We start from the raw sequence: 25,656 nt of genomic DNA, 5'->3' as shown, positions 1-25,656 counted from the left end.
AATATGGATAACAGCGAGGTAAGTCTAGGAAAAACACTGAGGAGGCACGCTGTTAAAATACCATAAATCATAAATGAGCCTTTACCTCAACTTTAGTTTCAGTTTCGCTGATACAAAGATCCTCCTCCTGCGGCATGAACCCAATTGGTAATATTGGGATTTTTAGCAGCGGGAATCCCCCCACCAAAAAACAGGGGCTTTCCTACAGATGTGTCGACGCTAAAGACATGTCAAAATACGATGTTCGTCTCATGTGATCACAAGTAGCACTTTCTCTTTTCAGTAGCAGTATAGGTTTTAATTTTAGTTTAGAGAACTTCGGTTTAGACATCCTAGTTTAGTTTAGACATCCTGATAGCAGATTTTTAGAGGATCTTATACAAACTGTTCAAATAAGACAGTTAAATGCATGATGTCTCGTTAAACTTTATTATTATTATTGATTTTTTTTAGGTGTTTATAATTTGATCGCTCCAAATTTGAGTTTACGTGATAATTGGGCCTTTTGGTAAGTCACAGTTAGTGTTAATTTATTGAAATTATAGGTATTTTTTGTATTAAATTTGACCTTTTACAAGTGCGTTGTTGGGATTTACTGAAACAGGATGCACCATTTTTGTGCTGTTGGATGAGACACACCATAAAGCACATGACTCTGTGTCCCTCTGTAATCTGAAACCGAGAACAGACTTTCAACAAATCAGGTACTATGATACTGCTTACGTGAATGTCACACAAACTGCCTTGTGTTTTTGATGAGCCAGCAAGAGTATGGAGTGAGACAATCCCTGCACAGATCAGGTGGGAAACAAAGCTTGATTCTATAAAACCCTGTGCTGTAGTTCCTTCACCCGCTCTGACTCACTGGAAGTGTTTGCACTGATCCGCTGTAAGTACACTACCATGCTCTCTGTGCATGTACATGTGGTTCCCCCTGTGTTTATTCTAATTCACCATGTGTCCTTGTTCACAGTACGTCACTAAGACCACCACGGATAGCTATTCCATTTACTCCAGTACCTTTTCCAGTGGACTGGGTCAGCGTGAGCAGGCCTTGTTGCAAAAGAGCTTCTCCCATACATATCGACTCTTCATCTGCAAACTGTGAGCACTCACCTCCTAAAAGCAGAGGAGATGGTCCCACTGTAGATCCTACTGTAGATGAGACTTGTGGGAGACCAAGAGGAGGCCTGACAGATGGGCCATCCAGACAGCACAGAGGTGAAATAAGCTATGGGCAGAGCTGGATGGAGAGACCCATTTCTTCGACACTGCTCGGCCATGAGATCTTGGAGGAGAGGACAAAGTTCACGGTAGGAATTTAAAGGGAGGGCTCTTCTTTTCCTGCAGACAACAGGCCAAACTTTATCCTGATGTAAAAAAAAACAAACAAACAAAAGAAAAACCAAAGAAAAAAAAGGATCTCAGATTTAGGGGTTTCCAAAATTGTGCAATCATGTATTTTTAAGTAAGCACATTCTTACACATATATATATATATTATATGTGTGTGTGTGTTAGCTGCATAATAAAACAAGTAAAAGTCGCATATTCAAGTCAAGAGAGCCAAGAACAAACTGCATTAACAAGGGCAGGACGTTAAAAGCCTGCAATAAAAGCTTGTTGGATTTTTACTTTTATAAATAACATCACTGTTGGCTAAATTTCAAACAATATTTGTTTTTTTGGAAAGGATTTAGCTGTGTGGGCAAAAAATGAGTGAATTACAAAAGAATTACAAAACTTAAAAAGATGCTGAGGGTGTGAGTTGAACACGCTGCCTTCACAAAGGAACACCAAAGCAGGCCACGCCACATGTTTGGAACATTTTCTTTTTATCGGATTTGGGATTTGCATCTCCTTTCAGGATCAGTCAGATTAGGCAGATGTGCAAACCGTTACACTGTGGAACCAGAGGAACTCGTATCATTTTAAAATTTGTCTAGCAAAAGAGAAAGAAATGGCTGGAACAGGAAATAAAACAATAAAACAATCCTCTGATTGTTTCAGCATGTCTGTTAGAACGGCCAAATAAATTGGTTCATTCGAGATTTGTCAGCTACCGGAGTTTTGTGTTGGCGCTCTACCTTTGGGAATTCCACGCTGGACTGACGTGGTTTTGTCTTAGCACCACGGATGAAAGTCGTCATCAGGGACTGAAGAAATAAAACAACTAGTAAGAGAGAGCAGCTGTTGGCTTTCTAAATAAAGAACTTGTCATCAATGATTCAGGTTTAATTTTATAATATGCATGCGGCTGCCTGAGCAGCATTGCTTGTAATGACATCTCATTCAGTTCTATGCTGACGTACACCCAGACAGCAAGACGAATCCACTCACTCTGAGAAAACCTGAACAACGGTGACAGGAATAATATTGCAGTTTACAGTTTGTTGTGAGAAGACGGGTGAAATACGCCACCCAGACTTTCTTAATGTGTTATAAACGCTTTATTACAGATCATCTTATTGACATTACAGCTGTTTTTAAAGGATGCATTTACAATGTTCCTTATACATGTTGTACTATCCTGCTGCTCTTGCTCTTATGTGCACCTGAAATACACGCGTACAGTGTCAACTTGCTAAGGCACTCAGTGCAAACCAATATGTGTGTCTGTTATTTGTCATATAGTCATCTGTGTTCTGTAGGTTTATAAAATCCTGGTGGCGGGGAGTCAGGGAGACAGCTGGGTGATCTTCAGAAGATACACGGACTTCTGCAGGCTCAGTGACAAGGTGAGAAGATATCGTGCACCTCAGCAGCTACATATTAGTAAAGCAGCCTATACATTCATGGTGGTGAAATGGCGTGCTGTGAGGAGCCCGGAGAAGCTGGAGGGGGTAGATTATATATGGCAAATGCTCCAGCACTTGAGTATCAGTGACTATTACTTTGCTCGGCCAGTCTTAACCAACAACACTTTTTCCACATGCAGTAAAAGGATGGTTTAGCTGCATGTGGATGTGCATGTGGATTGGTTTGAGGGCTGCAACAATCTGCTGCCTGATTTGTTCAGTATGCTCTCTTTGCTGGGCACACATGTTGCACCCTTGAATCGGGGAGAATATAACTTGAATTAAGGACAACACAGCGACTGTTCAGCTCACAGCCAGTCTATTTAATGACAGGGATAGAACCAGCACTCCCCCTACAGGTGTATGCTGTAGGTGGAGTGATACTGTGAAGCTATCAACCACTCACCCACATAAAGTAAATTAGTCAGACTAATGAAAAACCTATAAAATGACATTTTACCTCATGCATTTGTCAGATACACATGCAGACCTTGCTGCAACTGTTCTTTCATTTGCAGCACCGTGATTCAGCGACGCTTTCGGCTCTCATTGATGTAATATTGTTGCCATAGTGATTCTGGTTTCCCGTTTTTGCCCTTTTTGCTCGTCGCCTTGACGCAGCTTCAAGAGCTTTTCCCCAGCTTTCATCCAGCCCTGCCTCCTAAGCGCTGACTCAAAAACAGCTATGACGAGGAGTTTCTAGAAGGGAGGAAAGCTGGACTGCAGACCTTTTTGGAGAACCTAGTGTTACACAAAGAAGTCCTCAGAAGGTGTGTGTGTGTGCATGTGTTGTGACTTTTTTTCAGTACTACTCTAGTGGGTGACCTGAATTGTGTTTAATTTTGACCTGTACATAAAACCCTTTGGTTCCCCAGTGAAGCTGCAAGACGCTTTCTGTGTTTGGTTGAAGCACCGAGTCCGTTTGACAGCCTGGAGGAAAGCAGGGTGAGGACACGTTGCTCTCAAAGATATTGTCTCAGGGGCTGAATGTAAGGAAAGTTGTGTATCTCAAACACCCTCTGGCCTTTTGTGAGAGTCTCGAGGAAACTCACCTTCGTCTTCAGAGCGAACTCGCGGACAAGCAGAGAGAAGCCGACAGGCTGAAGAAGACTTTGGAGGAGAGAGAGAACCGTCTCAACCTGCTGCTAAAAGAAGCCAAGTAATTATGTTTCTGTTGCACAGCTGGAAACACAGTAAAGCAGGAGCTGCATGCTGTGCTGAAACTGTTCATTTCCCCCGTCTCACACAGATCCCCGTCACTTTCTGCTGAGAGCTCTGAAGCTTCAACAATCACCACCCCCACAGACAGTGACACAGAGGACATGCAGTGACTGACATGGACAAAGAAACAAACTGTAAATAACATATCGAACCAACAAATCTAATCTCAGTCACCTAACACTGTTTTTTTAAATGTCAGTGTTAATGATCAATAATGTTTTCTGTATTTTCTTCTCTAGGTGACAGTAACATGTGCAAGTGGTTGTCAGACATCCTGCTGGTTCCTCTTAAACCCAGATGCACAAGAAAGTCTATGATGTGACCACCGCAGTGCCGAAACAATCATCAGATGCAGTTTAATCTAACCCCTGCCATGCATATGTTTATTTGATTCTTTTCAGGGTGTCACTAAGAGTACTACCTCAAAATACCAAGCACATAGAAGTCCCATAATGTGTATTTACAGCATATTATGCTGCCTAATGAGGGAAAAAAATCCCTATTTATTTTTTATTTCCAAGTAATGTATTCAATTCATATCGATGACAATGTTTCATTGATCTTGAATTTTAGTGAACACAAGCTCTTTTTGAAGCATAGGAAATATGAAAAAACAAAACGACCACAAGGGGGCACTGTAACACAATAACAGTTTGAGACAGCAAAGATCTGAGTGAGAGGGACATTGGGAACTTGATGTTCTGTTCTTATCTCGCACAGGGACATCTCTGTAAGATTTAAGTGCAGAGAAGCACAAAAGCAGGGGAGAGATGTTTTCCTCTTGAGTAGTGAATAACAGCTCGCAATCAATGAAAGAAGCCTGTGTGAATGTGTGTGTGTGAGAGAGAGAGCTCCACATCCATCCAAGTAAAGCCTCAATCATGCGCCCCCGTTATCACACTGAATGGCCATGTTGTTTCCTTTCACTCATTCTGTTTGAGTCGCTGAATAAACCAGATATGTGTGGCTTATCCGAGGTCACGAAGGCTACTTTTATGCTGCCGCTGTGAGCAGGTTGGTGCTTAATTATTAGATTTGTACAATGAAAACATTCGACTGGATGTGAGTGGGTTGTATAAAAAAACAATCGGGGAGCAAATTAATAATAATAATAATAATAATAATAAAACATTCACTGTGAAAAACAGGTTGTCCATAGTCAGATATATAAACACACTTACAGCTTGCTTGGCTGCAGAAAAACGTTCATACTCTTTACAGGGATCCAGTGAGTCTGACCACAGCTTACCCAGCAGCTGTGAAATATTCTTTTGAGGTGGGCAGAAAGAATTATGTATTTCACAGTGTTACTGCATGAAGAGATGCAGGCGGCACAGTGGTTTGTTTAATTATGAAGGACAAATCAGGTGGCAAAAAACAAAGATTTAATGATTTAATTTATAGTTTTTATCATTTCTCTGATTGTTTATTATCGGTCTATTTGCTTAAGGTTATCAGGGCCGTGGGAGGGAGGCGGTTAAATTGTCACTGTTTAGTACAGGCATTTGTGGCCTCCCAAGACTTTCTCTGGCACTGACACTAAGTTTGAAATTTTACGAACGTTGTCCCTGTGGGATGGATTACTATAAAATTTCCAACCATCCATCCATCAGTCAATAAATTTCTTAACCACTTGTCCAATTGAAGGCTGGAGGGGAGCTGGAACCTATCCCAGCTGTCATGGGGCGAGATGCCTGGATAGGTCACCCGTCTGTCACGAGGCTAACTCAGAGACACAGACAATTATTCCCGCTCACATTCAGAAGGAGAACATTCAAACTGCACAGGAAGATCCCAGCCGGCTGGTGGATTCGTATCCAGGACCGTCTTTTTCCTTCGCCACCATCAGCAGGTTAAGTGTTATATACTTAACATTGCAGTGGTTAACATGTGTGACTTGCACATGAAAGATCACAAGTTGGAAACAGGGAGAAGACATGAACCCAGCATCAGGGAGCCACAAGTTAGTGCACTCCCAGTGCTCCTTCCAAGCACTGAGGTCTGTGTCAGGAAGGCTTCCAGTGCTAAACCCACTATGTGGATTGATTTGCTGTGGCGACCCCTTGGAAAATAAAAGACTGAGTGAAAGTACCGTTATACTAATGAGAAAATGTCTAAACTAAGGTTTTGAACCTGATTATTTTTATAACAAGAGCATCTTAGAGAGGCAGAGCTTCTCAGAAGTAAAAATGTGCAGAAGTTTACCACGATGATGTTCCTCAATGTACATTTGTAAAGACAGCAATAATCTCATCTACAGAGCATAATATTGTCAAAATGTTCAGATAATCTGGAGAAATCTCTGCATGCAAGGGACACGGGTGAAATATTGGATGCCCGTGATGTTTGGGCTCAGAGAGCACTTCAGTAATAACAGGGAAATCACAGCAGGAACACTTCCAGAAATCTCTGTGTGTGAACACAGCCCACAGGGGCATCCATAAATACAGGTTAAAGCTCTAGAATGCAAAGAAGCCAAATGTGACAACTATCCAGTAACATCGCTATCAAAGCTCCTTTAAATGGGTTGATGCAACCTGGAAAACTGAAATCTGAAATTTGTTATCAACTTGTCTTCAGCCTTTATCTCTGATGGTATTGAGGTGCATTAGTGCCTATGAAAATCATAGTGTGCACACCTGGAAAGGCACCATCGGTGCTGAGAAGTTTATGCAGGTTTTAGAGCAATATGTGCTCCAATACAGAAGGGAAGGTCTTGCATATTTCAGTAAGGCAACGCTAAACTGCATCTGTTACAACAGCACGACTTCACCGTAGAAGGTGCTGAACTGGCTGTCTGCAATCCAGATATTTCACCAACTGACAACATTTGGAGCACCATGAAATGGAAAATACAGTAAAGAAGACCCAGGACTGCTGCGCAGCTATCACACAACTATCAGACAACATTCCTCTGCCAGAAGTCCAACAGATGCTCTCCTGAGCTCCCAGATGTTTAAGGACATCTGGGAACTTCCTCAGCTTACCCATTTGACATGTTTTCTGTGTCTTATTATAAATAAAATACAGGTTTATGGCATTTACATATCATTGCATTCTGTTTTTATTTGCAGTTTAAAAAGCATCCCAACATTTTTGGATGTAGTAATTAATATCATATTAGATAGTAATTCTTATCCAATTCAGGATTGCAGGGAATTCAAATTTACCTGACAGAGAACTGCAGTTTATTTTTGTTTATCTCAGAAATGCGTGACTCAAAGTCTGCATTCAAAGCCAGAGCACAGAGAAACTTTGTAAACTTATCTGCCACGTGTGCATCAGTGTATGAGGAGACGATGGAACACCATAGAGATTCATTTATCACGTTAAACCTCAGGTTATTGCTCGCTACATCTGTTTGTAGAATCAAAAACTTGGCACACGCTCCACAAGAAAAACAAGACAAGTGAAACATATATGAGAAATGCAAAAAAAGGAGTAATTTCACTTTCCCCCTGTGATTACTCCCATTTGTAAATGACTGACTCTATACAGTTGATCCACTTTCATCACAAATGGCTCAAAAACGTTCTGGTATTACATATCATATCACATATCATATTAAAAACAGGCTTCGATCGATCTTAATCTTAATCTTAAAGCTCTTTGTCAACGTGATGGGACAGAAAGGCTCTTTATATTGTATGCACGAGACACAGACCAGCTGTACTGGAGAGGTTTTCAATCTTTCTGACTTTTGATATATGGGTATATTTTTTTCTTTCAGCAGTTCAGAAATGAGTTGGATTCTAAGGTTTTATGTGAGAATCCCAATGAGGTGGGCCGCTGCTGACCCGTGTTTATGTTCCCACACTCTTTTTATTATTTGGGTAAATCCTAATGTGCCTTTAAGTTACTATACATGGCATATTTTGCCAAAAGACCCCAAGACAATGAGTTTTTGTATTTTGGAAGCCCACCATGCTCCTGGTTTGCTGTGTTATCTTCAGGTAATTTGATTAAGCAAAACTATTTAGAATTATGTTCCCAGAAAGCACGACTTAATCTCAAAGAATAAATGTTTCAAAAATTGTTTTTGACACAGGTTGTCTCTGGGCCAAGGGATTAGGTACAAAAGCAGGGCCTCTATGAAGTTCTTCTCAGTTTTTATTCCATTCGCACAAACATGAAAAAAATAATAAAATTAAATAAAATTAAATAAAAAATCCTCTACTTACCAGAAACTAACAGTAACACATGAAAACCACAGGATCTGGGGCCCTCAGGGCAAGTTTGAAATCCAGCATCAGTGTGGTTTTTTAAAAAAAGCTGTTGTTCTTGCCGTGCAGATGCTAATGTTTAGTGAATATTTTTGCAATGCCAACAGCAAAGCACGGGCTCCGTTGGAAAAAAAAAAAATCTAGACCATTCTTTAATATAATTTCCAGGTTTCTCTATCGGAATATCACCATTTTAACATAGAGCACATGAGGAAACCATACTGAGGTGGCATGGCATACGCTAAGAATACATATTCAACTGTTTCCAGTGAAAACCACAGATGCAGGGAGCACTCTCTGTGATGGGGAGCCAAAATATGTATACATATATATATTTTTATGTTCACATAATCCAGCAATTCCCATCCACCCAGAGTATTGTAAATGCAACAATTTCACCCCATTGATGTAAGGACCCTGAGTCCACCCACCGGTTAGGCTTCTGTTTGAATGCAGGCCAGCAGATGTACACAAAGCAGCTGTGCAGGAGGGAGTGAGGCTATAATACAACCGCAGAATTTGCACTCCTGAAGTCCAAAGTTGTCCTCTAAAGCACAATTTTTTTTAATTAGCTTTTAAAAAGAAAAGGTTTCTGTTATACCGAATAAAAACACCATAAATGTGTTAAAATAGCTAGAGAATTGGGATTTGTCAGCTTTCATTGACATAAAATTCACTTAAAAATAAAAAACAAATTGTATTTTTAAAACTTGGTTTTCTTTTCACAAGCATTCACAAGCGAGGAAAGCTGTGAGGACAAGGTTAAAGGGCTGATAACTGCCCTTATACTGTACATCTGTTCCTTGTAGAATTCCCCGCGGATCTTTTTACATTCCCGAACACTCCAAGAAATCATTTCCTCTCATTTTTCATGGTCAGTTGTTACATTTGTGTAGTTTCACAAGAGTTACATAAGTGCAGATTGCAAAATTGGGTTTGTTTTGCACCATCATAACCATGCAAAGCTAAATATTCCTTTATGTTTGATTCTTTGTGTGGACTGTGCAATACCACAAAGCAAGTGTAGTTTCTTGTTATTTGTTGTATTTCAACACTGTCTGCTCCAAGTCTGTGTATGCAAGGGTGAGAAAATACACCTGTGAAGATCATAGCCTATTTAGTGGTGGTGGAGGGGGTTGCTTTGGGGCTCCACAAGACCAATAAATCCGCCCCTGTCTTTTTCAATTTAGTAATTTCTCCCGTAATTTCTCAGTGTAGACTGACTGGTCTTCAACCAGCTGCTGCTGTGCATCGATCCCGTCGCGAGTGCGTGTTTCAGTCCTCGTTCGCAGCCCACCTCCTCTTTCACAGCCAGAGAGAAACCTGAGGGAACCAACCAGCCAAGGCGTACGTCACTCACATATTTCTCCTCCTTTAGCCCCTTAAAGTCCGATATTTATCTTCTAAACGTTAGACTGATTGTTGTTGTTGTTTTTTTGCACCATTGTCATCAACAGATCTCATCATCATCATGAGGAAGATCACCGGCAAACACTTGTTGTGCTTCTTCCTGCTTGCCTTGCCGATGTCCTGGGCAGAGGACACCAAGAAGGATGTGCGGAAAAGGGAGAATGTGACAGGTAAGGATCGATGAGCACAGACCTGATTTGATGTAGTTTTTATTTATTTATTATTATTATTATTAAAAAGTGTCGTGAGGCTGGAGGCTCACCGACAATACCGCTGCTTACAGTGCTGGATAGATAATGTATGTAGCTGACACAGAGTGATGAGGGTCTGTGGGTCTGTGTGTCTGAGGACTGAGCACTTATTATAAACAGATGCGTTATTCTAAGCAGACTAAAAAAATCATTTAAAAAAAACCCCCCAATAATTAAATAAATAATTACATAACTAAATCCACCTGAGAGGAGGGATCTCCTTTACGACCCGAAAATAGTAAAACTTAACGAACTCCCAGTCCAGGCAGCACACACGCTAAAGCTTTGATAACAGCAGGATTTATTTCAGCATTGTTAATGCATAGCATTGGTTTACAATCGTTATGGGGGGGGGGGGGGGTATATGTCACATATTTGTCACATTTTGTAAATTTATCATTGTGTTTTCAAATTTAAAAAAGCAACCAAATTAAAATAAAGATGGAATGATCTGAGATGAATTCTGAGCTTTGGGCATTAAATGACAAACAATGTCCACCAGGTTTGTCTAAGTCTGGCATCTGTCTGTAGAGACAAGCTCACCTGTAATATAGTCAAAAAATAGTTTTTTTTCACCATTTTCAATATAACTTGAGAATATAAACAATAATTGTATTTTGCTCTTCAAGAAGCTGCCGTTGCTTTCTTCATTGTAATGCAACAACATAGTGATCTCAAGTGTTTTAAATGTCTGCGGATTATTATTGGAGAAGCATCCCTGCAGTGGTCCACGTAGTGTTCCTTGCAAGTATATTATGTTTATTAGGTTAGCTGATCATGTGAAAAAACATTATCCAGTCATGCTGGTGGAGAACTGTTGAAGTTTCACGGGGCGGATTAATAAAACGAACTAAATAAAACCATAACAGTTGTGACACAGTGAGGTCAGAGCCTCAGACACCTCTACACTGTTAGAAAAAACATCTTAAAAAAACAGTAATATTCCGGCAGCTGGGGCGCCAAAACAATACCGTAAAATAACAGAAAACAACTTACTCATAAAAATACGGTTATTTCCAGTAATGAAAATACAATTTGTTGCCCTAATTTTACATGGGATTTTGCCTTTTTCAAGTGCTTTTAAACATTAAATTAGGAACAATTTAATGTGATTAAACAATGAAATTACCTATAAACAAGGTCAATGAATGCGGCAATATGAATCATAATACTTAAATGTACAGAAATATACAGTTAACAGTTGGTTTAAATAATAATGGACTGCATTCATATAGGGCTCTCTGAGACCCTCAAAGCGCTTTACAGTTCCACTCTGGCTATCACCAGTAGGTGGCAGGTGAAGTGTCTTGCCCAAGGACACAACGACCGAGAGCGTCCGAGCCGGGGCTCGAACCGGCAACCTTCTGATTACAAGGCGAACTGCCAACTCTTGAGCCACGATCGCCCAAAATGACAACAATGATAATAATTATTTGATTTAAAAAAAGTTTATAAGAATCATTTTAGATATTTTTCCATAGCATTACATACATTTGAATTTAACAGTTCAATCTTTCAAATAAGGGACAGATATTTGTGAAATCATGATACATTTGTGAATGTATTTTAACAATATTTAAAAAACAAGAAAATTATGTTTTATTAGATTACAGTGATTTTACGTTAATTTACATTTGAAATGTAAAATCACAGTCTATTTATGTGAATTTAATGATATTCTAGAAGAACAGTACAAAACTGTAAAATACACAGTAAAATACTTTTATATTAAGATTTTGTTTTACAGTGTACAATGCCTTTAAGAGCCCGTTTGCTCTGGTGATGTGAAAGGAGTAGAACACCCTTCACATTTTTTTTTTAGAACAAAACAATTCTGATGATTTTCAGGGGGAAACCAGATACCAAACACCAGAGGCACATTTAAATCATAGCTATTTATTTCTTTTTAAAGACAGTATTTCTTCCCTCTGATGTTCCAGCATGATAAGAGTTTGGAGCTGGAACACTGGAAAATGGGCTGAATATTTACACATATAAAATGATGATTAATGGTTCCAATAATCATTTGCAACAGTAGATGGTTTAACGCTAACCCTTTTCCTTGAGAAACAGCTCTGGAGTGGCAGTGTATGCTGGTAGCATGTAATGAGTTCAACCACAGTGTTTGTGTTCATTGTGCACTGTGGTCTCATAGTCTAGGGGTTAACGCATTTCCCTATTTTGATTCTGCAGAATCAAAATAGAGAAATGCGTTAACATGCATATGTTAAAATGCATATGCATCACCTCGCATGCGAGGTGATGCATATGCAGCCTTTTCAGCTTGTCTACTTGTGTTGGTCTCAAGCCCAGATGAATGACTATGTGAGGAAGGTCTGGTGTGAAGTCTCTGCCAAATCAAATGTTAAAAAATTGTATTTCCATTTGGAGCAGCTGAAAGTTTCCTGTTTGCATGTACTGTTAATAGAAAATTGCATATTTAGGGCCCCTAACCTCAAAATGATTGTGGTACAGTTGAAAGTATTTACAACTGGATTTAGAATTCTTGCTTTTAAACAGCAATATGACAGATGCTACACCAACACAGCATCACCTTTTGACATACAGTCTAAACCACAGTTACAAATGTGATCACTCAGTGTGTGGATATCTTATAATCAAGTGGGGAAAACACTTGGCTTTAGCAGCCAATTGCTCTATTAACATTTAAAAGAGGCTGGAAAAGTGAGCTAAATATGATTGAGCTACACGGAAAACCAACCATCTGATTTTCATGAGAAAGCAGGAGTGAGGGAGAGGACATGGGAGATGAGAGTTCATCATATTTTCCTGCAGAAGATTGATGGGGGACAAGACAATTTCAGATAGCGTAGTAAAATAAAGATAATGCACACGAGAACCTCGGGAACAGCGGGAGACACAAGAAAGGGCGTTTTCCACAAATGTGGTCGATATAGTCTAAACATCTGGTCAAAAAAAGAAAATCGCCCCAAGGTGTTGCGCTGCACCTTTTCTTACCATCCAGCACAACACCTTGGGGCGATTTTTTTTTTGAGCAGATGTTTAGATTATATCTGTGTTGTGCTGGATGGTAAGAAAAGGTGCCGCAGCTATCAGTCACGGGGCAGAAGGAAAGAAGTCATAGCCAAAAGAGAGGCTTTTTGATTTGTTGAACTTCTGCAGCATCCGGTATGGGAGGGTGAGTGTGTTGCTGGTGCCAGTATGTGAGGTGAGTGGTTTGAAAACGTTGTTTCGATTATGATCAAAAGAATGTCCAGGCTGGCGGAGAGGAGATGTAAAGTCAAATAATTCTGATTTCCAGTGGAACGTTGGCTACCTTCTCTGCCATTTCTGTCTGTGAAAAAAAAACCCAAAACAAAACACCTCAGTGTCTTGGAGTCTTGGATGCGTATCACATACCAACACGCTTTAAAGCAAACATCTCTTTGTCAGTGCGCCCCAGGGCAGCTGTGGCTACAATGTAGCTTGCCATTGCCAGTGTGTGAATGTGTGTGTGAATGGGTGAATGACTGAATGTAGTGTAAAGCACTTTGGGGTCCTTAGGGACTGAGTAAAGCGCTATACAAATGCAGGCCATTTTATGTCCATTTGTAGGCTTGGCATGGCAAAATAATTTGGAGGAAGAAAAGAAACCTGCTGTGCTGTTTTGACTGGACTTCTTACAAGTATAAAGCAAAATAAATGACTTAGCTCTAAATGTGTAAAAATGTTCTCTTGCTTCACGGCCAAGAAGAAAAAAATCAGACACGATTGACAGAAACTCCCCTGCTGAGGAAAAGGAGTTGTAGATGTTCAGCTGATCAGTCATAAATCTTTCCTCCTACTAGAATATATGATGATCCAGAAAGAAAAGATGATGGAGATCTCAAAGACAACAAATGAGCAGACTTTGAGAAAACCTTTTTAGTATTTACTTAATGATGCATATAAAAAAACATTAGCAAAAATAACCTTTTTTTTTCTTGCATCCATGCAAGCACAGACTATAATACAATTGAATAAAACGTATTATTGTTTTTAAAGCCCTCCACAAATATGATGCCCACATTTTCTAGTCAGTAAAGCTGGGTTTTCTTTGGCTTGTTTTGAGGAAAAATATGCATATTGTATAAATGTCCTGCTCTCGACCCCAATTACTGTAAAACAAGCCCGTGCTCCAAGTTCTCCGACTTTGCCAGCTGTCAGCTTTAACCCCTCCCCCTCCTGTGTGGCTTCAACTCTGCTCTCGCTGTTGGTTAACCATGGCTGGTGCCCAGACACTCACTCCAACAGGAGATCCTGGTTTCCTTATTTCATAATCTAAGGGCCGATTCTTGTAGTATTTAGTATTAGAGTCTTAAAATATTTACTATTGTACATATTTACAATTTTTAATCATGTATTGTGCACAAGGGGCTGCATTGTTGAAACACTGAATTGATCTTTTGACTCTGCTTTTATTTCCATTCCCAGTTTGGAGCCAAGCGAAGAATAGGCGGCTGTTTGCAAGGCAAAAGATTTCTCCACCACGCCAAAGTGTCACTCCCGTAAGTTTTTACTGTCGACTCTATTTGTCATAAACTCACTGATTTAGTAGTAACGCTAAAATTGCTCCTTTTAAAAGTATTCAGAGGTAGTTGCTGACATGTTTCAGTGACATGCCCTTAGTCTTTGTAAAGATGCTCCTGCACAGCAAAATCTCCAGTGTTAAATTAACACTGGAGAGTGTCTATATGGGTCCACACCTCTGAGTGTTAAATACAACACTGTTGAGTGTTAAATTAACACTTTTGACAGTGTTATATGTTTAAAAGTAACCTAGTCAGTTTTGAAGATTAACAATGGCTAACACTGAGCAGTGCTGATTTTCTAACACTGGAAAATAACTCAAAATGTTAGAAATATTCCAGTGTTAGAAAATCAGCACTGCTCAGTGTTAGCCATTGTTAATCTTCAAAACTGACTAGGTTACTTTTAAACATATAACACTGTCAAAAGTGTTAATTTAACACTCAACAGTGTTGTATTTAACACTCAGAGGTGTGGACCCATATAGACACTCTACAGTGTTAATTTAACACTGGAGATTTTGCTGTGCACCAGGGCAGCTGTGGCTACAATGTAGCTTGCCATCACCAGTGTGTGAATGTGTGTTTGAATGGGTGGATGACTGGATGTGTAAAGCGCTTTGGGGTCCTTAGGAACTAGCAAAGCGCTATACAAATACAGGCCATTTACCATTTATGCAAAGTTTGAAATGTGCTCAGATCAGTGTTTTCACATCAGCCTAACAAGGAAGGAGCTCTTTAACTTTTAGCTGTTTTAGCTCTTGAGACTGTGTTTTAGCATGAAAGTTAGCTCACGGGTGAGATAGAGACTGACACCAACAATTGATGGCAACAAGAAAGGCAGAGGAGGAAGTGTCTGTGTAAGAGGATGATGAGAGAAAGATCAGGAAACTCAGATGAAATTTACCAGCTGTTTAAATACGTTTGTGTTCGTGGAGTTCCAAACCAGATGAAAAAGAAACGGAGAACCAAATGACTTGCATGTGTCACATTTACGTTCATTAACACAAAAGTTTTGATTCATTCATAATAAATTCCTGTGTTGAGCTTATCCCGGCTGTCAACGAGTCACTTGAAGTTTAAGTCCTGCTTTCATCGTCTGTTTTGAAATTTTTGTAGATTAATTAGACGACCACAAAAAAGTGGACATTTTTTGGAGCTACCCGTCAGGAATACCATGCTGTTGATGTAGCGTAACGAGGGCTCAGAAGTCTTATTTCTACTTGGTTTAAATGAACTGGAAAAAAATGTGTGGTTTTTATGGACGGATAAAACTGGGTTTTACGGGTGGGGTGAGAGGCTGGAGAAAAGGGTGGACAGTTAAACAGCTTTGCTCTGGCAATTGTGGAAAGTGTATCAACCTGCGTTAGTTGTTTTTTTTTTTACAACTGCTTTTTGTCTTATAAGACTCGGATTGAGTCACATGACTTTCACAGTTTTTTGTGCCACATAATTATAAATCAGGTATCTAAAGGACCCAGTATTAAGAAAACTGTAGAAAGAGGACACTTATGAATGAATTACAGCATGAGAAATAATTTGTAGAGGATGGCACAGTGGTCATCTGCAGTGACTGACTGAGGGTGAAGGGATGGAGACAGGGCAAATGACCCACTGTGGACAAGAGCCAGAGATTAATAATAACAAATCATTAAATGCAGACTGGTGTATAAACACATAGTGAGTGAAACAAGGTGAATCAAGAAGAAGCGCACAGTGCATCATGGAGCCTGCAGCAGTCTAGACCTTTTGTAGCATAACTAAGTGAGGATTTAGGGTGACCTGATCCAGCCATAACTATAAGCTTTATCAAAAAGGAAAGCGCTTACTCTAATCTTCAAAGTAGAGACAGTGTCTGTCTCCACAAACTGGCAGCTGGTTCATAGAAGAGGAGTCTTGAAGATGAAGGCTCACCCTCCCTTACTTTTAAATATCCTAGGAACCATCAGTAAAGCAACAGTAAACATACTGTCAGCAGGGCAAACCGTGTGGGAATTATTAAAGGACCCAAGATGCAGGCACTACTGATGTGTGGGCTTTTATTGAGGAGGATGACATACAACAAAAGGCGAGGGTGGCGAGAACAGAACTGACAAAGCCTAAACTGGGAAAACTAAGAATATAACAAACCTGAAACCTAGAGACAAAAACAGCCCCGCAGGGAGACATAAACAAACGCAGGGGACCCAAACAGACAAACCAGCAACAGGCAGGACAACACACGGGGCTTAAATACTCACAGGAGTAATCATGGGATGAGACACAGGAGGGGAACACACCTGGGAGAAATCAGGGCTGACGAGACACAGACGTCAGGCTGAGAACACCCACATGAGACACCGACCTTCAGAATAAAACAGGAAACTCACAGACACAGAGAACCGGACAAGACACTGAACTTAACAGACAGACTCACGAGCAGACACTGTGACACCATGGACAGACAGAGGGAACACAGAGAAGTGGGAGCAGGCAGGCACAGAACAGAAACCTAACAAATGGCAAACCTTAACAAAAGACATAACCAGAATAAGCAAGAACATAGAATAATATAAGGAAACACAAAACACTGAGTCGTCAGACTCAGGACCATGAGCTAGACCCAGCAGTCTTAGCTAATTAAAGGGCAATCTCCAACCTTCCTTTCATATCAAAAATCCTTGAAAGAGTAGCTGTCAAACAGCTAACAGATCATCTGCAGAGGAATGGTTTATTTGAAGAGTTTCAGTCAGGTTTCAGAGCTCAGCACAGCACAGAAACAGCTTTAGTGAAGGTTACAAATGATCTTCTTATGGCCTCTGACAGTGGACTCATCTCTGTGCTTGTCCTGCTAGACCTCAGTGCAGCGTTCGATACTGTCGACCATAATATCCTATTAGAGCGATTAGAACATGCTGTAGGTATTAGGCAAGGCAAGGCAAGGCAAGTTTATTTGTATAGCACAATTCAACAACAAGGTGATTCAAAGTGCTTTACAGAGACATTAGAAACAAGAACAAATAAAAAGCATGATTTAAAATTGATTAAAACAAGCAAATAAACTAACTAACTAATTAACAAACAAACAAACAAACAAACAACAGTATATAAAATCAAAACAGATAAAATCAGAACAGTAGATAAAATCAGTAGTTAAATGTAAGTTTTGAAATTTAAGCTTAAAGTGTGGATTTGGTGCTTTATTCAAATGCAGCTGAGAACAGGTGAGTCTTCAACCTGGATTTAAATAAGCTGAGTGTTTCAGCTGATCTGAGGCTTTCTGGGAGTTTGTTCCAGATATAAGGAGCATAAAAGCTGAATGCAGCTTCTCCGTGTCTGGTTCTGACTCTGGGAACTGATAAAAGACCGGATCCAGATGACCTGAGGGATCTGGATGGTTCATACTGGGTCAGGAGGTCATTGATGTATTTTGGTCCTAAACCATTCAGAGCTTTATAGGCCAGCATCAGAACTTTAAAGTCTATCCTCTGACGGACAGGCAGCCAGTGTAAGGACCTCAGAGCTGGACTGATGTGGTCCACTTTTTTGGTCTTAGTGAGGACTCGAGCAGCAGAGTTCTGAATGAGCTGTAGTTGTCTGACTGATTTTTTAGGTAGACCTGTAAAGATGCTGTTACAGTAATCAAGCCTACTAAGGATGAATGCATGGACTAGTTTTTCCAGGTCCTGTTGAGACATCAGATCTTTTATCCTTGATATATTCTTGAGGTGATAGTAAGCTGACTTTGTTATTGTCTTAATGTGTTTTTCTAAGTTTAGGTCTGCATCCATCACTACACCCAAATTTCTCGCCTGGTTTGTGGTTTTTAGATGTATAGATTGAAGTTCTCTGGTGACCTGTAATCGTTTTTCTTTGGCGCCAAAGACTATTACCTCAGTTTTGTTTTTGTTTAGCTGGAGAAAATTGTGGCACAACCAGTCATTGATTTCCTCAATGCATTTACCAAGAGCCTGTACAGGGCCTCGGTCTCCTGGTGACATTGTGATATATATTTGTGTGTCATCTGCATAGCTGTGATAGTTTATTTTGTTGTTGTTTATAATCTGTGCCAGTGGGAGCATGTAGATGTTAAACAGAAGGGGTCCCAAGATGGAACCTTGGGGAACTCCACATGTGATACTTGTCTGCTCAGATGTGAAGTTACCTATTGATACAAAGTATTTCCTGTTTTCTAAGTATGTTTTGAACCAGTTTAGTACAGTTCCTGAAAGACCTGCCCAGTTCTCCAGTCGTTTGAGTAATATGTTGTGGTCAACTGTATCAAATGCTGCACTGAGATCCAGTAAAACTAGGACTGACATTTTTCCACTGTCTGTATTCAGACATATGTCATTAAACACTTTGGTCAGAGCGGTTTCAGTGCTGTGGTTCTGTCTAAAACCTGACTGGAAGGCATCGTAGCAATTATTCTGTTTTAAGAAGTAATTGAGCTGTTGAGAAACTGCTTTTTCAATGATCTTACTTAAAAACGGGAGATTTGAGATCAGCCTGTAGTTGTTCATTTGTGTCTTGTCAAGATTGTCCTTTTTCAGTATAGGTTTGATTACAGCAGTTTTTAGTGATTCTGGAAACACACCTGATAATAAAGAAAAGTTGACGATCTGTAACAGGTCTGACTCTAAAGTCTTTGAGACCTTTTTGAAAAAACTTGTTGGCAGGACATCTAAACAGCAGGAGGAGGAGTTCAGTTGACCTAAGATGTCCTCCAGGTCTTTGCTGTTAATAGGTTGAAAATGTTTCATGGTGTTTAAACAGTTTTTTGGTGGACACAGTACATATCCTGGATCTGCTGTTGATGTACCAATTGCTTGTCTAATTTTTTGGAATTTTTCAGTGAAGAATTTGGCAAAGTCATTGCAGGCCATGGTCGAATGAAGTTCAGCTGCCACTGACACAGGAGGGTTTGTTAGCCTGTCAACTGTAGAAAATAAGACCCGAGCATTATGGCTGTTTTTAGTGATGATGTCAGAGAAGTAGGACCTCCTTGCATTCCTCAGTTGTAAATTATAATTGTGAAGTTTCTCTTTATAAATGTCATAATGAACCTGGAGGTTTGTTTTTCTCCATCTGCGCTCAGCTTTCCTACACTCTCTTTTTTCATTTTTCACCAGTGTGGAGTTTCTCCATGGAGACTTTTTCCTTCCAGAGATAACCTTCACCTTAATGGGAGCAATAGTGTCCATTACATTTAACATGTTAGCATTGAAGCTATTGACGAGCTCATTGACTGACCCTCTGGGCAGGTCAGGTGTTAATGGGAAGACCTGGTTAAAAATTGCACTACTGTGTTCAGTTATACACTGTTTTGTGATCACTGTTGTTGATATATTTGTGTGGGCTGAGATTTTACTTTCAAAGAAAACACAGTAATGATCAGACAGGCCCACATCAGACACAGTAACCTTTGAAATGCTCAGGCCTTTGGAGATCAGTAGGTCAAGAGTGTGTCCTCTATTATGTGTGGCCTCTGTTACATGCTGAGTCAGCCCAAAGTTGCCCAGAGTGTTACTCAGGTCTTTAGTCCCTTTGTCCTGAGGGTTGTCCACATGAATGTTAAAATCCCCAGCAATAATTACACAGTCAAAATCAACACAGATCACAGACAGCAGTTCACTGAGGTCATTAAAAAAGTCTGTGCAGTATTTGGGAGGCCTGTAAACATTAAGAAACACAACTTTGGATGGGGCCTTCAGCTGTAAAGCCACATATTCAAAAGACTGAAAACTTCCAGGAGATAGCTGCTTACATTGAAATGATTCATTAAATAAGACAGCAACCCCTCCTCCTCTCCTGCTCGCCCTGACCTCACTGATAAAACTGTAGTTAGGAGGGGTCGTCTCGATGAGAACAGCTCCACTGTTACTTTGGTCCAACCAAGTTTCAGTTAAAAACATAAAATCAAGGCTGTGCTCAGTGATTAAATCATTAATTAGAAATGTTTTCCCAGCTAGAGATCTAATGTTTAATAAAGCCAACTTAAGTGTTTTAGAGGTATTACTTGTCCCCTCGTGTTTGGGAGCAGTCTGTGGCACACAAGGTATGTTTACTATGTTTAAAGATCTTTTAGAGTGCAGCTCTCTGTGTTTTGACCAGGCCACGTGTCTCCTGTCACCTAAAAGTACAGAAATTTTAAAACCTTCTAGTAAACAGGGTCCCAGCTTCTCCTGGGAAAAGTCATCACTGCCATAATCCTCACAGCCTGGACCCTTCACACATCACGCATCAGACTGCGGAGACAGGGCATGAAGAGGAACTAAGGGGGGCGAGGCTGGGCAATGTGACTTCGATTGCTCTGTTGAGGGTGGGGCTCGATGGCGAACCTTTGGCCGCTCTGGTGGGGGGTTTATGGGGGACAAAAAGGGATTGGGACGGGGGGTAGATCTGAGCCCAGCATTGACCCGCTCCATCATCTCCTCAGTGAATTTCAGGTGTGGGGAGGAGGGAGAAAGGGAGGGGGAGGAGGGTGGTGATGGCCTGTCAGGGGTTTGGGGGACTGGGGAAGGTCGTGGTCCCTTGTCCTGGTCGTTGGTGTTGTTGAGAGAGTTGGAGGCAAATAGGGACCCCTCTTCTTGCCTTAGATGTCTCTCCTTTCTGAGGCTCTTCCTCAGATACCATGGGTGTCTCTCCTTTCTGAGGCTCTTCCCGGGTGGGGGCAAATGGAGCTCCTCCTCAAGGTTTCTGCTGGGCTTTGTCTGTTCTTGGAGTACTGTTTGTTCCTCTTTATGAGATAACTCCTCGTTTATCTCAGCCTTGGCACCAAGCACGGATGGATGACGTATGGAATAAAACAAGTTGGAGGTGAACAGTTTCACCCCTGACTTGTTAAAATTAAATCCATTTGCTTTGAACAGATGCCTGCGTTCCCAAAAAATATTAAAGTTGTCGATAAAGTGCACTGAGTGGTCAGCACATGCTGATATAAGCCATTTATTCAGTGTAAACAACCTGCTGAATCTCTCGTCTCCTCCTCTGACCGGCGGTACAGGTCCACTGATGAATACAGCTGCATTCAGAGAGTTTACAGTATTTAATAATCCAATAAAGTCCCGTTTCAGAACCTCCGACTGTTGTTTGGACACATCGTTTGACCCTGTATGCAGAACAATGTTTGTCACAGTTGGATATTCATCTGCAATTTGAAGAATTCTCTCCTTCAGGTTGTTGACCATATCGTTAGGAAAGCAGAGGACTTTAGTGTTCTTACCTTGGAGTCATTTTTGACCAGGATATGTCCTTCAACGCACATATTAAACAAATATGTAAGACTGCGTTCTTCCATTTGCGCAACATCTCTAAGGTTAGAAATATCCTGTCTCAGAGTGACGCTGAAAAACTAGTTCATGCATTTATTACTTCCAGGCTGGACGACTGTAATTCATTATTATCAGGATGTCCAAAAAACTCGCTGAAAAGCCTTCAGCTAATCCAAAATGCTGCAGCAAGAGTCCTGACAGGGACTAGAAAGAGAGAGCAGATTTCTCCTGTTTTGGCTTCCCTTCATTGGCTTCCTGTTAAATCCAGAATTGAATTCAAAATCCTGCTCCTCACATACAAGGTCTTAAATAATCAGGCCCCATCTTATCTTAATGACCTTGTAGTACCATTACCCTATTAGAGCACTTCGCTCTCGCACTGCAGAACTACTTGTTGTTCCTAGAGTATTTAAAAGTAGAATGGGAGGCAGAGCCTTCAGTTTTCAGGCCCCTCTTCTGTGGAACCAGCTTCCAGTTTGGATTCGGGAGACAGACACTGTCTCTACTTTTAAGATTAGGCTTAAAACTTTCCTTTTTGCTAAAGCATATAGTTAGGGCTGGACCAGGTGACCCTGAATCCTCCCTTAGTTATGCTGCAATAGACGTAGGCTGCTGGGGGATTCCCATGATGCATTGAGTTTTTCCTTTCCAGTCACCTTTCTCACTCACTATGTGTTAATAGACCTCTCTGCATTGAATCATATCTGTTATTAATCTCTGTCTCTCTTCCACAGCATGTCTTTCATCCTTTTTTTTTTTTTTTTTTTTTTTTTTCTTTCACCCCAACCAGTCGCAGCAGATGGCCCCGCCCCTCCCTGAGCCTGGTTCTGCCGGAGGTTTCTTCCTGTTAAAAGGGAGTTTTTCCTTCCCACTGTCGCCAAAGTGCTTTCTCATAGGGGGTCATATGATTGTTGGGTTTTTCTCTGTATCTATGAAGCGCCTTGAGGCGACTTTTGTTGTGATTTGGCGCTATATAAATAAAATTGAATTGAATTGAATTGAATTGACACATACAGTACTATGAGGTCTTTAGGATAAGATGAGGTCTGATTATTTAAGACCTTGTATGTGAGAAGATCACAGAAGAAAAGCAACTATGCAAGAAATACGCTCGATCTTTCTAGTCCATGGGTGTCAAACTTAAGGGCCTAAATTCAGGAAAGAATAAATGTGTAATTAAATGTTATCATATTGTTAGAAAGGTGAATTTCCATCTTAAGTGGTCTGGCCCACTTTAGATCAAGTGCACTGTATGTGTTGTCCTATGATGTAGGATGAATTTGACTCCCTCTTATAGTCCCTGTCAGAACTCTCGCAACAAAACGTGTTTCAATGAGTGAGATTTTTCTTAAAAGAGTAAACAGGACTTGTGCCTAAATTTAAAAAATAACAACAAAACAAACTGTTGAAGCTTTTGCCAAAAGGCTGATTAAAAAAAAATCGTTTAGTAATAACAGTGAAGTTAATGGCTGTAAAACCAAAACAACACTAAAACGCTTTGTAGAGCTGCCATGAGTCGGGGGATCAAATAGTTCACATGTATTTAAATGACTTTTCCACTTCTTCCACTGACTCGTGCTTTTTCCACATATACTGTCTCTGTTGGAATTGCTTTAGAAGCACAAGTCGAACCTCGTAACTCCGGCGCGTCGCTGCGGACGCTTGATGGAAAGCTGCTCCCCTCACCTGCTGTGCTGCGACCCCTGCGCCTCCTGCCGCTGTCGACTCTTCAACACCATCTGTCACTGCTGGAGGATGAACCCCCTCTGCTTAAAGAGGACCTAGATGGAGCACGCACATGCATGCACATGCACGCAAACACATCGCAACGCCTGAACATATATTGTGGTTGACAAAAGAGCACGGAAAGATTCACATCTGCTCTGTGGGTTTGTCTGCACAAATGCGGTTAAGAGATTAAACTTCAAAATAAAATCGAAGCATTTTGAAAAATGCAAAAATACAAACAAATGTGAGGCATTTGTTTGTATTTGTTTGTATTTATTCAAGAGTTCTTCTGTTCTTCTGTTCTTCTGTCTTCAGCGGAAAAAAATACAGAAATCTTTGCACAGTGTTACAATATCTTAAAACATTATATGTATGCATAAAAAGAGATGGGTGACGTGCTTTTTCATGTATGTAGACAATCTGATATTAACTGTGTGTTGCATTATGGGTATTTCCCACATTTTTGCTGCTTTTGAATATCTTGCTGCTGGGGATACCTGCAAGTAAATTTACTTTGGAACATAAATGTGTTGTTGCTTTTAGACTTAATGAGGACCAAATGGCATTTACTTATGTACCCCACGCCTTGAAAATCAGATATATATGTTTGGACTTGCCTGCCTCTTGTGGATTAAGGAGTTTATATTTTTGCTATTGAATAAACATACTGTAAGCCTACATTCTCCTTGCATTTCTCCATGTGGAACCTATTAAGATGCTAAAAATCATTTTTAATGATTTGCTACTTAAATGTTGATTTTAGAGTAAATGTGGTACACAGGATTAAAAACAAGAGAGCAAATAATACGTTACTGCAGGCCAGACAGAGGGAACACAGAGAAGTGGGAGCAGGCAGGCACAGAACAGAAACCTAACAAATGGCAAACCTTAACAAAAGACATAATCAGAATAAACAAGAACATAGAATATTAGGAAAAACAAAACACTGAGTCGTCAGACTCAGGACCATGACACATACAGTACTATGAGGTCTTTAGGATAAGATGAGGTCTGATTATTTAAGACCTTGTATGTGAGAAGATTTACCATTAAAGTCACAGAAGAAAAGCAACTATGCAAGAAATACGCTCGATCTTTCTAGTCCATGGGTGTCAAACGTAACCCTGGAGAACCCATGGGGTCAAATTTGACCCCATGGGTTCTCCAGGGTTAAGGGCCTAAATTCAGGAAAGAATAAATGTGTAATTAAATGTTATCATATTGTTAGAAAGGTGAATTTCCATCTTAAGTGGTCTGGCCCACTTTAGATCAAGTGCACTGTATGTGTTGTCCTATGATGTAGGATGAATTTGACTCCCTCTTATAGTCCCTGTCAGAACTCTCGCAACAAAGCGTGTTTCAGTGAGTGAGATTTTTCTTAAAAGAGTAAACAGGACTTGTGCCTAAATTTAAAAAATAACAACAAAACAAACTGTTGAAGCTTTTGCCAAAAGGCTGATTTAAAAAAAAATCGTTTAGTAATAACAGTGAAGTTAATGGCTGTAAAACCAAAACAACACTAAAACGCTTTGTAGAGCTGTCATGAGTCGGGGGATCAAATAGTTCACATGTATTTAAATGACTTTTCCACTTCTTCCACTGACTCGTGCTTTTTCCACATATACTGTCTCTGTTGGAATTGCTTTAGAAGCACAAGTCGAACCTCGTAACTCCGGCGCGTCGCTGCGGACGCTTGATGGAAAGCTGCTCCCCTCACCTGCTGTGCTGCGACCCCTGCGCCTCCTGCCGCTGTCGACTCTTCAACACCATCTGTCTCTGCTGGAGGATGAACCCCCTCTGCTTAAAGAGGGCCTAGATGGAGCACGCACATGCATGCACATGCATGCAAACACATCACAACGCCTGAACATATATTGTGGTTGACAAAAGAGCACGGAAAGATTCACATCTGCTCTGTGGGTTTGTCTGCACAAATGCGGTTAAGAGATTAAACTTCAAAATAAAATCGAAGCATTTTGAAAAATGCTTCTGATATTATGTGAGGCATTTGTTTGTATTTATTCAAGAGTTCTTCTGTCTTCAGCGGCAAAAAGTATGAAAAAAAATACTGACAGAAATCTTTGCACAGTGTTGCAATATCTTAAAACATTATATGTATGCATAAAAAGAGATGGGTGACGTGCTTTTTCATGTATGTAGACAATCTGATATTAACTGTGTGTTGCATTATGGGTATTTCCCACATTTTTGCTGCTTTTGAATATCTTGCTGCTGGGGATACCT

The 25,656-nt window shown here is 40.4% G+C and overlaps 1 protein-coding gene and 1 pseudogene across 1 annotated transcript; both read left to right on the top strand.

Annotated features, from left to right (window-relative positions):
• Window positions 1-135: 135 nt before the first annotated feature.
• Window positions 136-4,989, top strand: LOC120727767 (annotated as a pseudogene).
• A 4,447-nt stretch (window positions 4,990-9,436) lies between these two features.
• asip2b (agouti signaling protein, nonagouti homolog (mouse) 2b) lies at window positions 9,437-24,873 on the top strand. Its single transcript, XM_040022255.1, has 4 exons — window positions 9,437-9,588; window positions 9,699-9,821; window positions 14,337-14,410; window positions 23,302-24,873. The coding sequence occupies exons 2-4, from the start codon at window positions 9,713-9,715 to the stop codon at window positions 23,467-23,469; spliced, it is 351 nt and encodes a 116-aa protein (XP_039878189.1). The 5' UTR covers window positions 9,437-9,588; window positions 9,699-9,712; the 3' UTR covers window positions 23,470-24,873.
• Window positions 24,874-25,656: the final 783 nt, after the last annotated feature.

Source organism: Simochromis diagramma, unplaced genomic scaffold, assembly GCF_900408965.1.
Source record: "Simochromis diagramma unplaced genomic scaffold, fSimDia1.1 OVJJ01000205.1, whole genome shotgun sequence".
In the NCBI taxonomy this organism is placed as follows: Eukaryota; Metazoa; Chordata; class Actinopteri; order Cichliformes; family Cichlidae; genus Simochromis; species Simochromis diagramma.
This window is presented reverse-complemented; position numbering and strand designations above follow the sequence as displayed.